The sequence below is a fragment of the Zosterops lateralis genome (genome assembly GCF_965231275.1).
Source record: "Zosterops lateralis genome assembly, chromosome: Z".
Lineage (NCBI taxonomy): Eukaryota > Metazoa > Chordata > Aves > Passeriformes > Zosteropidae > Zosterops > Zosterops lateralis.
Genome location: NC_139800.1, coordinates 18,765,471 through 18,779,186, shown reverse-complemented (window position 1 = coordinate 18,779,186; position 13,716 = coordinate 18,765,471). Strand labels below are relative to the sequence as shown.

Below are 13,716 nucleotides of genomic sequence, written 5' to 3'. Positions count from 1 at the left end.
CAAAAGTGTATGTGTGAAGTATTTAGTTTCATCAGTCCCAGACTGTTACTAAAAAACTGTACATCAGAATATTTAATGCTACTGACTTAATACTTAAACCCATTTACCTGTGTTTACAAAGCTTTCATGTTTGCCTTACAGGTTAAAATGTGAATTTTCACTGAAGTTAGAGGCAACATTTCAGACATATTTTACACTAGATGCAAAAAGAGCTTAAATATCAGGCTAGTGATTCCCCAACCCAAAGGAATGAAAAGCACTTCAAGCTTCCACCAAATGCTCTGAAAAGGCTAACTTCCAATATAATGCAGCATTGTGATATCCCCATGGTTTCCCTCTATGGATCCATAAATGTTTCAGCAAAAGACATCAGGCTCCTTCATTCTTCCAGTAGAACAGTGCACAGTGAATCCTCTGTGTCAATCAATATCGAAGCTATTGCCCCATCATTGAACTCAAAAGATGTTCCTCCATCTACAACCATACAAGCATCCCAACAACGGGAACGGACACAGACTCTGCAAAAACCCAACATGTAAGTTATCATAAAACAGCTTAAAATTTTAAGTGTTTCACACAAGCACTTAACAATCAAACTGGTTCTGAGACGTTTGTTTGCTTGAGCCAGTCAATGCTTAACCTCCATTTAGCATGGTACTAAGCACTAGAATCCCTCAAGTTACCCATGCTTTGTATGGACTTATCAAAGAGTCCAGCAAGGACTAAAGAACTTGGTCAATGGAGCCGATTGCTGCCGGAGTCTCAGCACAGCCTCTAATATAATACTTGGTGTTGAAAGCTGGAGCTTAGGTATAATTTTCCAAGAAAGCTACTGATGATCCTATTTAACTGTGATTTACTTAATCTTCACAGAAAAGTTTACAATTAGTTTAAGATTCTAATATGCAGTCTTCATGTAATGTGAAATAAATATTTTCAAGTAGCAACACTTGAGATTCAAAGGATTTGGACATTAAAGTAATCTATTTTATTACATTAATCATTTAGAGAGAGGAAAAGTAATTACAAACACAAAGCTGAAGGTCAGGATGCTTGCCAGGCAACTTCAAGAACTGCAGCATATTATTGTCAATATTAAAGTCTGACTATACCATATTTAAATTAACAGGTTTAAATATAATCTTATAAAATTGAAGGCATCTCTTTTAGAGCTGAACAAGATAGAATGAAGAATTTGGCTCAGAGCTCCTTTAGACATTTATTTTGACATAAAAGGTTGACTTTACTTTTAATTACAACTGAAATACTGTATTGCTTTCAATAGTTTCTATGTTATTGTTTGTATGTACGTTCAGTTATTCTGATATATAACTAATGGTTGTACATATTTACATTTAACTGTGGAAAGCTCCACATACCATAAAATCATTTAGATTGGGAAAGATATGCAAGATCATGGAGTTCAACCATTAAACAAGCACTACCAAGCCCACCACTATGTCCCTAAGTGCCGTGCCTATGTCTTTTAAATACCTTCAGGGATCACGGTTCCACCACTTCCATGGGCAGCCTGTTCCACTGCTTTACAACCCTTTGCATGATGAAAATATTCCCAATATTCAATCTAAACATCCACTGGCACAAGCACTCTAAGTTAAAACGATGAATCAGCAAATAATTCAGTTTGGAAATGCATTCAGTCCAACCTTCTGCTCAAAGCAGGCTTTACTTTAAAGACAGGTTAGGTGGCTGAAGGCCTTGCCCAGGCGAGTTTTGAATATCTCCAAGAACAGTGGTAAGACAATCTATAGAGACAATCTGGTTGACTGCCCGACTATTCTCACTCGGAATTTTAAATTCTTTTTTTCATTAAAATCTTACATCCTCTAAATTCATGGCTGTTGCATTATACTCTGCTCTGAAAAGAGTTTAACTCAAGTCTCAGCTGTAACCATCCTCTGGTAGCTGAAGACAACTGGATTCCCCCTTAGTCTTGTCTCCTCCAGGCTAAAGGAAAGCACTGTTTGAGTCTTTCCTTTATAAACCACCTGTTCCGGCTCCCTTATCCTCCCTTTCCTGAATTCACTCGTTTGTCAATGTCTGTGTCTTATACTGAGGGAAATGGCACATATCCAAAACTGGGCACAGTGAGATTCTTTTATTCTGTAAGATTGTGCAGGGATCAAACATTAAAAAGCTATAACACAACTAGGAAACATTTTCATCTTGCTGTTACAAGAACAATACTCAAGTAATTCAAAGCACAAACTGGATGTTGAAACACTTCAAGGGAAAGCCCTGGATTGCTCATACTTTGAGAGATACACAGAATGAAGTAACTCTTCTGCTACTGCAGCCAACACTTACTTTGAAGAGAAGCCACGCTGACGGCTACTTGAGAAAACTCTGTTTACAATAGGCTCTCGAACGCTGAAAAACATCTTTGGTTCCTCTGGACTGTAGAGCAGAGACTCATTGTAATCATTTGTTACTGTAAGCAGAGGAGTCAGTCATTAGTTTTTCCAGAGAAAATGAGTTAATCTCAGAACCACACATTCCTCCAGGGAAGAGTGGCTTCTGTATCACGAGAGAACATCAAGTCTTGACATATGTTTAATAGTCTTTACATGCAAAAAAAATTACTTTTAAGGAAGATTCCTTTCAGATCTACTGCATGATGAACACTCAATAGTTCTCTTCTGGTGATTAAATATTAACTGTTTCAAATTTTAAGAAAACTGAAATTCTCCTGAAGAGGATATACAGAAATCTAAATAAGTGCTTTTATTTCAAGTAAGACATTGTTTGCCAACTGTGCCTAATTAATGTCTGTAAGAAAGACTATTACTTCAAGAAGGCTAAAATACCGAAAGCTGACTAGTACAGAATGCAAACAAAATGAACTGGCCGAAGATACTTTTTTAAAATCCCTTTTTTACTAACCTTTCTGTACCAGTTCCGTGTTCAATGGCATATTCAAACTTCCATGCTTTTTTGCTGTTGAGCCAAGAAAAAGAGGCTCAGTTAGACAGATGTGTCTTTATATAAACTTGTTTAGTAATGCCACATTTTTCACTCACCAATCTTAAGGATCTCTTCAATAGCTTGATGTGCAACCTTGTTAATATTATAGGACCTAGACAGAGAAGAAGTCTTGTTTGCTAAGCAGTACAATTTAGAACAAAAACTGAGCAAAACCAAAAATCTTGCACACTGATGTAAAACTAAATTCAACATTTGGGGAGGAAAAAGAAGCTATTAAGTGTGAGCTGATAACAGTTTATTAAAGAAAAAGAAGTCTTAAGTCAACTCTTGCTTTGGCATCTACCTGTGGCCTTGTAAATGTTAAAAATCCTTTAAGTGAAGTCTTCAGGAAAGAAGAGCATGGGATGTAATCTCCTTGTCAATAATCTCCCTGCCTTAGAACCCCAATAATTGCTGAATTAAGTCTTCATTAAAAACTGAAGCATGACAGTTCTAGAGATTGTGTTCTTACCCTGTCTATCCAACCCTTGCTAATTGATTTATTCTCTTAGTTCTCATTTATGAACCCAACAAATTCTTCACAAATATTTTACCTCTTTATTTATACACTAAGGTATGGTCTTGAATCTCACAAGAACTGATGTATAGTATAGAACTGGTGTATGTAGAAAAGAAACAGTCAGATCAGACAGTTCTGGATTTGACACATTTGGATGAAGAAGTCAACATAGCCTCAGTCTGAACTAAGTCAAAACCCAAAAAAAAGTTTCCCTCCTCTGCCAACACTCAAAAAGGAGCAGGTGCTAACCACAGCAGTGCAGCAGTTACCATGAAGATCTCACATGGCCAGATCTCAGCACAGCTTAAAATCTTCAGTCCAGCACTTCTGTCATGGCAGTTAAATGCCTCAGACTGCAATACAGATCCACTACACCCCTATCTGACCACAGAGCTGCTGAACATGGATGTCCAAGGCTCTCTCTTTTACACTTACTGCCAACGTGCACAGCTGAGCAGATGCTATCAGGATATCCTTTTACACAAGTTTTGGCAGTTACAGAAAGCACCTGGAGATTTAAACGTCTCTGAGGCCCAGGAAGTCTGAAATTCCAGGAGAGCCCCTAGACAAAAGGCTAAGGGAGATCACTCCACTGAGGCTTGACCTCAAGTTTAGAGAAGTCCAGCAATACTGATTACAGCAATGGAGAGGGGCAATACTGGAGCTCGGTCCCTGATTCTGAGTTTGTTCAGCACAGAGAGTATAAACAAATGAAATGCATAAGAACAGCATTGAATTAAGACTGTACTTTCCCAAGGTACTGAACACCAGGAAAGTTTCCCTAGCAGTCTGCCAATTTCATCCTTAGCAGGCTCCAGGACTAAGCTATGCTGCCTGAATACAAAATTCTGAATTACAATGAAGAGCAAAACCCAGTAACCATGGTTACAGCATGAATACTCATTTTTGAATTTCATTAAAAGCTTTTGGTTTAGTTCATCTTAGCCTGCCACATAAATCCAGTGCTTACTGTACAACTTTAAATTATGAGCACAAACACATTTCTCACAACTCAAAACTAAACTTTTTAGACTTACATGCAGTACTGAGCACATTTGAACTGAAGTTTAAATAATATATCTCTCTGATTAAGCGAGCACAGTTCTGTGTAGATATGGCCATCTCTGTTTAAGGGGAGTATTTTGGCAGATTGTCCCCTCTCAATTAAATATGAAAGAATAAGAGGCTTGAAAGAAGAATGGACAGTAGATGTGCCAGAGAACATCTAAAACTGCTTCCAAATACATGTTTTCCCATTCTTCTTAGAGCTCAGACTTTTCTAAGATTACTCAGCTACATCATCTAAGCATTTTAATTTTAGCCAACACGAGTAGTTCATAGATCACCCCAGTACGCTCTCTGCAAGTCACAGCAGAATCTCTTTCCCTCACCACTCCCAACCATTCATCTTCACGTGTGGCATGCCACATCTTTTTCACTGAAATTACACCTAAGGAAAACTTGCATCCCAGTGCCACAGCTCCTCACCCGTTCAAGGCTTCTCTCCATACCCATATGTAACGAGTGCCCTGCTCTTCTCGTACACCTGGAACAGTTCTGAGCCACACCGACAGTGACAATATTAGACTGACTTACCCACAGCACAAGAGAGTCTCACTAAGGACAAAATGCACACGCCAAATAGGTTCACCTAGCTTATCTGAAATGGTATTTCTGTCAAAACAGCAACATGTACTCACCATGCTTTTGATCCTGTTCCAGTACACACATTAAGCCCTGAACTCTTCTGTTTCTCCCAAGGACCATCATCAACTGATATTTCATAATAGGAGGCCCTATGAAGCGAGAATTTAAAACTGGGTTTGCAGGACTTAAAGTTCTCCCTGAATAAGACAGAACACACAGCCTTATCAGGCACATAACAATTTAGAGGGACTACTTTCAAATCTGGATCACAATTTCACAGGCTTTGTACAGTGTTTCCCTTTGACAGCTATTTCTGATTCACTATTTTATAGTAGTTTTTACAATGAACTAAAATTATTTGTAGCATGAACTTTCAGGCAATTTTTCTACAGTCACTTCTCATGTTAATTTATGTACGAAACCACCTCTGTGCTTCATCTGCTGGGCTTGCTGGACCTACAAATAAAACTATTAATAATTACCTTCCTTGCATAACTATTGTACAAAACCCGTGTTTATGCTGTGATTGGGTCTCATTAAATTATGTCAAGGAACACTAAACATTTCAACATCAATAAGTAATAGCATGATTGAACCTGAATTCTTGATCACTTCAGTAATTAAAAATCCATTGATTCTTCAATAATAGCTTTACGCAATCAGCAGGCTTTCATTTCTCTCCAGGGCAAATTATTCCTAAAACTCAAAATTACTAAGTCTTGATGTACAATCATCTCCTGCATGTTACTGTCCATCTCTCAGGGGATTCCTAGTGTTAGGCCTAGAAACCAAAGTTTGTCTCTACAAGGCATATCCAAGAGTATATTTACAAACTTAACTTGTTGATATTCATAGTGCCTAATTCAAACGGTCATACCAGCTTCAGATTAATAGATAGCCTCTCACAAAAAAATACATTCACTGTTTTATGCATGACTGAGTTTCACGTTCTTTAGTAAACAGAACTAACTGAGCTATTTTTTCAGTCTGGATCCACTAGAAACACAGCTCTTGGCTGTTTGGTGTCAAACAGTTTACACTCTCAGCAACTATGGCAATGCTGTGTAACCACTCTTGAGAAGACATGGAGATTAGAGAATGGGAAGTAAATTAAGAACACACGTGCACAGCTTGATTCAGTTTAATGTAATTTTTGCAAGCTGGGTATGACAGGTTTTCTGAGTTTTTTTTCTTCAGTTTACTTGTTTTTGTCGCTGACATGTAGAATAAGACCTTAAAAGAAGCGCCTAAAGTCATTTTGTCTAAATAAACAGCAGACTTGGGTATTTGAAACTAACAGAAAATTAATCTTCATGACATTTAAGTCTTCAAGTGTAAGGTCCTATTAACACCACACTTTTTTCTAGAGGTTTGTTTCTAGAGGTATTGTGTTCCTCAGTGTTTCTCAAATACACTGGAACCAAGAGCACAATGTACACTCGTTGCATTGGAAAACAGCTTTGTGTTCCTCTATTGGTGCACATTAAAGAAACTTCTTAGAGTCTTAATAAAATTAGGTTTGATTCAGTAGAAAGTAGGATTTGTATCTGTTTGAGATTAATTCCTTCTGCCAGTGTGAGGCTGAAGTCCAGATAAAAAATAAAGCACTCACAGGACATTTATACTGTTTGCACCAGCAGTCAGTGTCCCAGGCACTGTACAAACACAAGTTGTTAAACTTTAAAGTGGCTTTTCTGTTGTTGGTTTTGTTTGGAGGTTTTTTTCCAAGATAAACAATCAAGGGAAAACAGATATAAAATACCAGTAAAAGTTTGGTAAAATCCTGACCAAGGATCATGTCTTCTACCACAGCCCCAGTCACATTCCCTGTGTCCTTCTTTTTGTCTGGCTGCCAAAAATGCATTGATGTTCAGGACAGAAAGGATACTCAAACGTATCCTGGATAAGGCAGTACCATGATTTGATACAAACACACTTCTTAAATTAAGAAATAACTATTTTCCACCAACAACAAGATTTCTGCCAAAAGCAGGCTGGTACCTTTACATCTAATGACAGAAACGCAGAAAAAGGAGTCATGATAAAAGCTGTTTCTGCTTGGTCATGGCTAAAAGCTTATGAAAAGATATTTAGGAAGATATGCAGGAGAGGAGGCAGTTTAAGGACAGATACTTAAATCACCAGTAAAAGGGAAAGATAAAAGCCAGGAAAAATGAAAGAATAACCAGAGAGGAGGCAGAAAACTAAAAATTAACATTACTGCACTTACATCTTTGAAAATACACTTTGTAATCTTTGTAAATTTGTATTTATACTAGTGTAATTACACTAAGCAATAATATAATCAGTGTTAAATATTTATAGACTAGAAATTTGACAGTAAAATCTCATCACTGATTGTCCATTGCAATGTCATAAAAAGAAATTAAGTCAATTGTGCTTTGCTATTAAAACAAACAATCAAACATACCTGGATGAAAGAGACTCCCCAATGAAGACTTCATTGAGTGCTCTCACGGGTAGAAGATGTGGACCAGAAATATCAGACCCTACAGATATCAAATAAAACAGTTTTGAATCATGGATTTAAAACACAAGTTTTCAAAAACCATTCACAATTCATTGGAGGATAGATTCTGCTGCCTGAGCTTGTTTTCTAGACCTAATGCTCCATTTTCTTCAAAGATTCATTTTTTCACTGATTTACTTTGTGGCCAATCACTGTCCTTTGCTGGAGACAATAAATATTTAAACCAAGGTCAGCAATGATACTTAAGGTCAGACACTTTTCCTTGAAAACTCAGAGGCAACCAGGCAGAATGAAGTCTTCTCGTCTGTCAGTCACTCTTCCAGCCAAGTTAAATTCACTGGCAGTAACTTAACAGACATTTCTGAAGAAGTTCAGAGAATGAGGCTTCACACCACAAGGTAATTAAAGGGGATTAACAAATTGTTCACATTTACAAGGACTTCTTAATGAGCAAATGCAGTACAGGGCACAGGTTAGGCACAGAACCAAGCATCTTTCAATCAATTAAAAAGAAAAGAAGGTATTCAAGAACTATCTACAAACTGATTCTCACTTCTAATGTCTTATTTGCTTGCTGGTAGCCCAAGACCAGCTTTTACAACTCTCAATTAATCTAACTTAAAAGTTAGCATGTGTACACACACATGCTCAAGTAGTTACAGTAACTCTAAGAGACAGCATTTTGAAAAAGATCAGGTATTTTCACAGTGGGTATTTCAAATACTAAAACTTTCACATATCCTTATCTTCTATTCCAAGTTATCATAGCAAAGTGATTGTATTCTTGTCAGATTTTAACCTACTTTGGTCCTGGAATCTTTCATTTATGTGAGCCCTGCTGTGTTGCTCTTGGCTTAGCTGCTGTTCATGTAAATCCACAGGGGTTGGGTTAATCCCAGTTCCCTCAAGATACAGTCGGATTCTTTGCCGCCACTGCCACCTAAGAGAGGCAAAAGAAGTCAGTGTAAAATACTCACTCCAAAATTAGACAGTATCTGAGAGTCTCCACTCTCAAAGCAGAACATCTTAAGACTAGGAGCTAAATATATTCAAAGACATTCAAAGTCATATTTCAAGTTTTATAGCTTCCACTATAACTTCAAAATTTAGAAAGTTAATAATACTTAAGTGTAAATTCTTTACATTTCACAATTTGCTACCTAATTTTTTTTTGCACATGTAAAATAAGAGGACACTGGCCAAAAGCAGCCTATAAAAATTTTATGTAACAATCTCTCCTTTTTAGATGTGTGATTCTTATATGTGAATGAATGACTGATAGAATGCTTTTAAGAATAAAGAGCTTTCAAGAATTTATACAGAAATACATGCTGTATTTTTTAACAACTTTTGTTCATGTTTGTACATGTCCAGAAGAGCAGCTCTATGCATCTCTTTATATATAAGGCCCCAAGTATCCACTCATTTTAAAAATCCCTCCAGGCCTAGGAATTTACAGTGCTTAAGAGGAATTCATTTGAAGCAAGAGAAGAATATAAAAACCATGTTACAGATTTTTTTTTTTCTTTTCCTAGAGACATCAATTCCTTTTCCTCTTACAACCTAAGATATTTCATAAAACAAAGTAGCAAGTTTTGACTAACAAAGCAAATCACAAGAGAGCGTTATGAGCACATCTTTTCCCCGTTCATACTGTTGATATCCAGGTAACAGTAACCACTTTTTCATTAAATTACAAAATACTTATGCTTTATATAATTACATTGCTAGTTTTTCCTCTTGTCAGCTTTACAGAGCCTCATTTACACATCCTATCTGCCCTTAAATTCCAAGTATGATTTTAGATAGTCATGCAGAAAGCATGCAGTGAGTACCACTATACTAGTCTCCTTACAATGTTTACAGCTAGAACATGTCACATCCCCTACAAAATTAGAAAATGGGACTGTACCCCTAGCTATTCTGAGAACCTGCTACACCACTAACCACCAAGATAAAAAATGTGGGTAATCTAACAGAGTTTGTCCTTTATAAATCAATAATGTTGGTTGTCTTCTGGTTTACAAGGTCCCTGTTAACACAGATTATTGCACTGACTGATAGGTCAGGGATAAGGAGAAAAAACAATTGCCCTGTTCCAGCTCCTGGCAACTTGCCATCCACTACAACTCCATGATACCAGAAGCCCTTCCAGACAAGGATTCAGTTACCCACCTATTCCAAAGTTTTCTTAGGGCCGAACAAATCTAAGAACTGTCAAATGAAACACCTGCTCATGTACTTGCTTAAGAATAAAGTTTCTATTATTTCAGAAATATAATGAGAGAAATCCTTTCTGCTTCACTCTGGTGAGGTTTCAGCTCCTTAATGAGCAGTAGCAACAAAAATACAACTTTGTTTCCAACAAAACATCGAAATTGCCAAATGTGAAGGAAAGTTATCTGAATAAGCAGATGATTTACTTAAGCAAATTAGAATGATGAAGACTAAAAAGCTTCTATTTTCTAAGTCTTAGAATATGTGAGTTGAAAGTACCTTTAGCAATATATATTGAAACTCCTTCAGTTTATTTATCCTGGCAACTGTATTTGTTTAATTTCAGAACTTTTCTGTGGCACAAATATAGTTACACTTCAAGTTACAAATTTAATATGCTAAGAAAGAATACTAAGAAGTATAAACAAAAATCAATTGTTATATACTTTCACATGAGTAATGGATTTCTTTTTGATAGTTTGTCATCACAAAAATATTCTGGAAGCTTATTATACTACAGAACAATGTCTCTTCCTAAGTATTAAAAATTCTTCCCTAGTCTGTCCTTTAAAATTCAGCTTGTTTCTTTGTAATCAAGTGAGTTTATTCTATTTTAAGAATATCTAGTACTGAAAATATGAAGCTATATTCAGCATGAAGAAATATTTTGCCTTACAGTAATCTGTTAACAAAATTTAAACCACTTTATCTCAATCACCAAAACCCCAGATGCAACACACTGACCATTTTCTGAGTGTATGTGTTTCATTAGCTTCTATTCTTATGGCCATCACTGTACTACATGTTTCTGAGTCCTTGTCCTGGGGTGACTTTATGATGCTTGTATCCCCAACTGTCTGTTCTGTTTATGCTGGATATCAAGTTCTGCCCTTTCAGAAGAGTTCCACGAGCATCGTGGGGAGAAAATGCCGCAGTTTGTTTGCAGACCCTGTACTTGCTCCCCTCGCCCTCCCCACGGACTGCGGTGTCTGCAGCACAGACAGCGGGACAGAGCTCTCTGCTTTTAGTCAGCTTTTAGCTAGCTGAGGCAGAGAAGCTCCCCAGACTGTGGCTTTTCTTTTTCTTGGAGCTGATCGCCCTGCTCTGGACTGAAAACCCAGAAGAGCACTGGGAGCTCACACCCATGTCCCACCTGGGCCTGGGACGTGGCATTTTCCAGCACTGGAGGGACTGATAAGGGACTGAACGAGATGAGCTACACCCCACAACAAGGACTTCCTGAGTTTGCCATCTCTTCAGAATTGCAAGAGGTTGTATTGTTTAATATTACTCATTTTTTCAGGTTTGTGAATACCTTGCTTGTTAAATTAACCATTTTTTTCCACTCTTCTAGAAGGAGATTTTCCTCTCAAACCAGCTGGGTGAGGGACAGCTTGAATTTGCTTTCCAGAGGAGACCACTTCAAAAGTTTCCTCCAAAATTTGCCCTTAACTAGGACAATCTTAAAATACATTAACTAATATACCCTTTACAAGAATGTAGTTCCTCATTTATGAATTTGCTAAGTCAGAAGTGAAAATCAATTGTTGCAGGTCATACCAGAAGACTTTTTGCTGGAAGTGGCAGTCAATTTTATCATTGTATTCCAGTCTCACTCTTGACCACAAATTCATTTTTCAACATTATAAACATCTACACAAAATTCACAATTTGAGCCATTAAGATTTTACTGAGCTTCACCTGCTCCTTAGGAACTGCACATGATTAGATGTTTTACAATTCCTCTGTTTTTGAAAACCAAAGATCAGTGAATCCTACCTGAACTCACCACGATAAAGCTTCTGTAGTGCTTCAGGAAATGAATGTGTGTATCTCACAGGCAAGCACAGGTGACCTTCTGATCTGGTAGCAAAAAAATGACAATGAAAATGACAGTGTTACTGTTCAGATTTGGCACCTTTGGAAAATAAAACAAATCTCCCTATGTGTTACATACAGCAAAGCTACACTTCTTAGACTTTTATGAACCCTATTAGTCAGATTTGGCAATGCAGAATAGCTACTCAGAGCATTTGAAAAGTTTTGGAAGAGAAGGTATTAAAGGAATTAAGCCTTTTGACCACCACTTTATGTACTAGGAATAAATTAACTGTCAATATCAAAAGCAGAAATCTAAATCTGGAATCCTCACCAGGCAGAGCCTTGGTGAATTCTGAGTTTCACTTGCCATCCACTGAGGATCATACCAACCAAGCAGTACTAACACACTGCACCCACTGAGCTGTAAGACTGATGTGGGTAGGTGGGTGCAGTTTGTGCAGAATTTATAATAGGACAACTAAGGGCCAACAACTGGCTGAGGAGACTGAGTTTTCTGAGGTATCTCACAGTTTACATTAAGAAACCATAGCAAACTTCTTCATCTGAGGCTCTACTGGATCCATCTTCTTCACAAAGAAATTAAGTTTCTGTGTGTTCAGGCACCACACTTAGCTTTTACCAAGTCCTTCTTCCTAAGTTCTATACTGCCCTCTCTATGGTTAGTAATATATGTTAACAAGCTGCAAGTGCTGCTACACTCGTGTGCAAGAACATTTGTGGCAGTGTAACACCATCATGGTTTTCCAATACTATTTAATGTCCTCTCAGATGAGACAGGGTAAGTCCCTGTGGAAACTTTTCTAAAAAAAACCACAGACTCTCTTGGTATCTACACCCCACTAAAACAGACATTTATGCTGCCAGATGCTACAGGTATGCCTCATGTACCATGAAAACAGATGCAAAGTGTGCCTAATATTAAATAAAGCATTGCTTTCTCAAGTATGTTTTTACCTTTCAGGATCAGTATTTATTCCAATGACTGGTTTAAATTTATCGAAGACCTTACTGGCTGCCAACAACATTGTACCATCACCTACAGAAAAAGAAGATCAAAAGTTAGTTTCACTTCACATTCCAGTACCCCAAACAGAATGTACTCAAGCATTAGCATTATACGCATTTATGTCAACAACAAATCAAGCAAGCTGGACAAAAATAAAATGGGACAAAACTACTGACACCTTATCACATAAGAGTAGTGACAATTGAATTCAAGATGGCAAACATGACTGGAAAAAGTACAACTTATCTGACATGTATACATGCCCAGGCAATTGAACGTGGCAGAAGCAAGCTTTAAAAGAGATTTATGGAAAGTTCTGTACATCTATCAGCAGGTAAAAGAAATTCTTTAACGAAAAGTAAATTTAGAAAGTATTGCTAAACAAAGCCACAGGAGACGGGAAACAAAACCAAATGTTACTGTGAATCACATAAAAACAATGATTTTAGCTTCATCCCAGCTGTCCTCCTAAAAGGCAATTTAAAGGTCTTATTTGGCTCCGAATAGGCACACTTGGAAAAGAAGTCTTAGGTGAGTAGAAATCTCAGAAGTAGAAATCTTTAAATGTACTGGTTTCTCCAGATATTACTATTTTTTCCTGTCTGTTAAACAGAAAGAAAATTATAACCTTGTTCAGTCTCTGCACAAAGACACAAGCTCTGAAAATCTCAGATGATGTAATCACTTCCCAGGTGCTTGCCTCAACCATGAAAAATTTTGCCACATACAAACTGACTTTTTAGAGAAATTCTTTGAAATCTACAGGAGTGTAGTAGCATGTTTCAGGAATAAAACTTTCTACCCATTCTTCATAGTGATTAGTACCTAAGAGCAAACTGGACTAGTGGGAAGAGAAAAAGCTATGATCAAGCCTATTTGCCACAGATGAGTGAACACTATGTCAGAGCCCAGCAACACAATGCTGCATTTGCAGCATATCCCAAAAAAATAACACTGAATGAACTGCTGCAATCCAGTATTAAAAATAAACAATCAGGTTAGTTGCTC

The 13,716-nt window shown here is 37.3% G+C and overlaps 1 protein-coding gene across 2 annotated transcripts in view; it reads right to left on the bottom strand.

Moving 5' to 3' along the window:
- Positions 1-14: 14 nt before the first annotated feature.
- NADK2 (NAD kinase 2, mitochondrial) overlaps positions 15-13,716 on the bottom strand; it is a 29,178-nt gene continuing 15,476 nt past the window's right edge. The window contains exons 4-12 of one of the 2 annotated variants that reach the window (XM_083883918.1): positions 12,657-12,738; positions 11,640-11,723; positions 8,447-8,583; positions 7,584-7,662; positions 5,206-5,349; positions 3,042-3,097; positions 2,905-2,958; positions 2,329-2,452; positions 15-518 (exon numbers count right to left, since the gene is read on the bottom strand). In XM_083883918.1, the coding sequence (XP_083740044.1) occupies positions 380-518; positions 2,329-2,452; positions 2,905-2,958; positions 3,042-3,097; positions 5,206-5,349; positions 7,584-7,662; positions 8,447-8,583; positions 11,640-11,723; positions 12,657-12,738 (899 nt within the window). In that variant the 3' untranslated portion in view covers positions 15-379. The remainder of the gene's footprint in view (positions 519-2,328; positions 2,453-2,904; positions 2,959-3,041; positions 3,098-5,205; positions 5,350-7,583; positions 7,663-8,446; positions 8,584-11,639; positions 11,724-12,656; positions 12,739-13,716) is intronic. The other variant, XM_083883919.1, reaches the window with a different exon arrangement.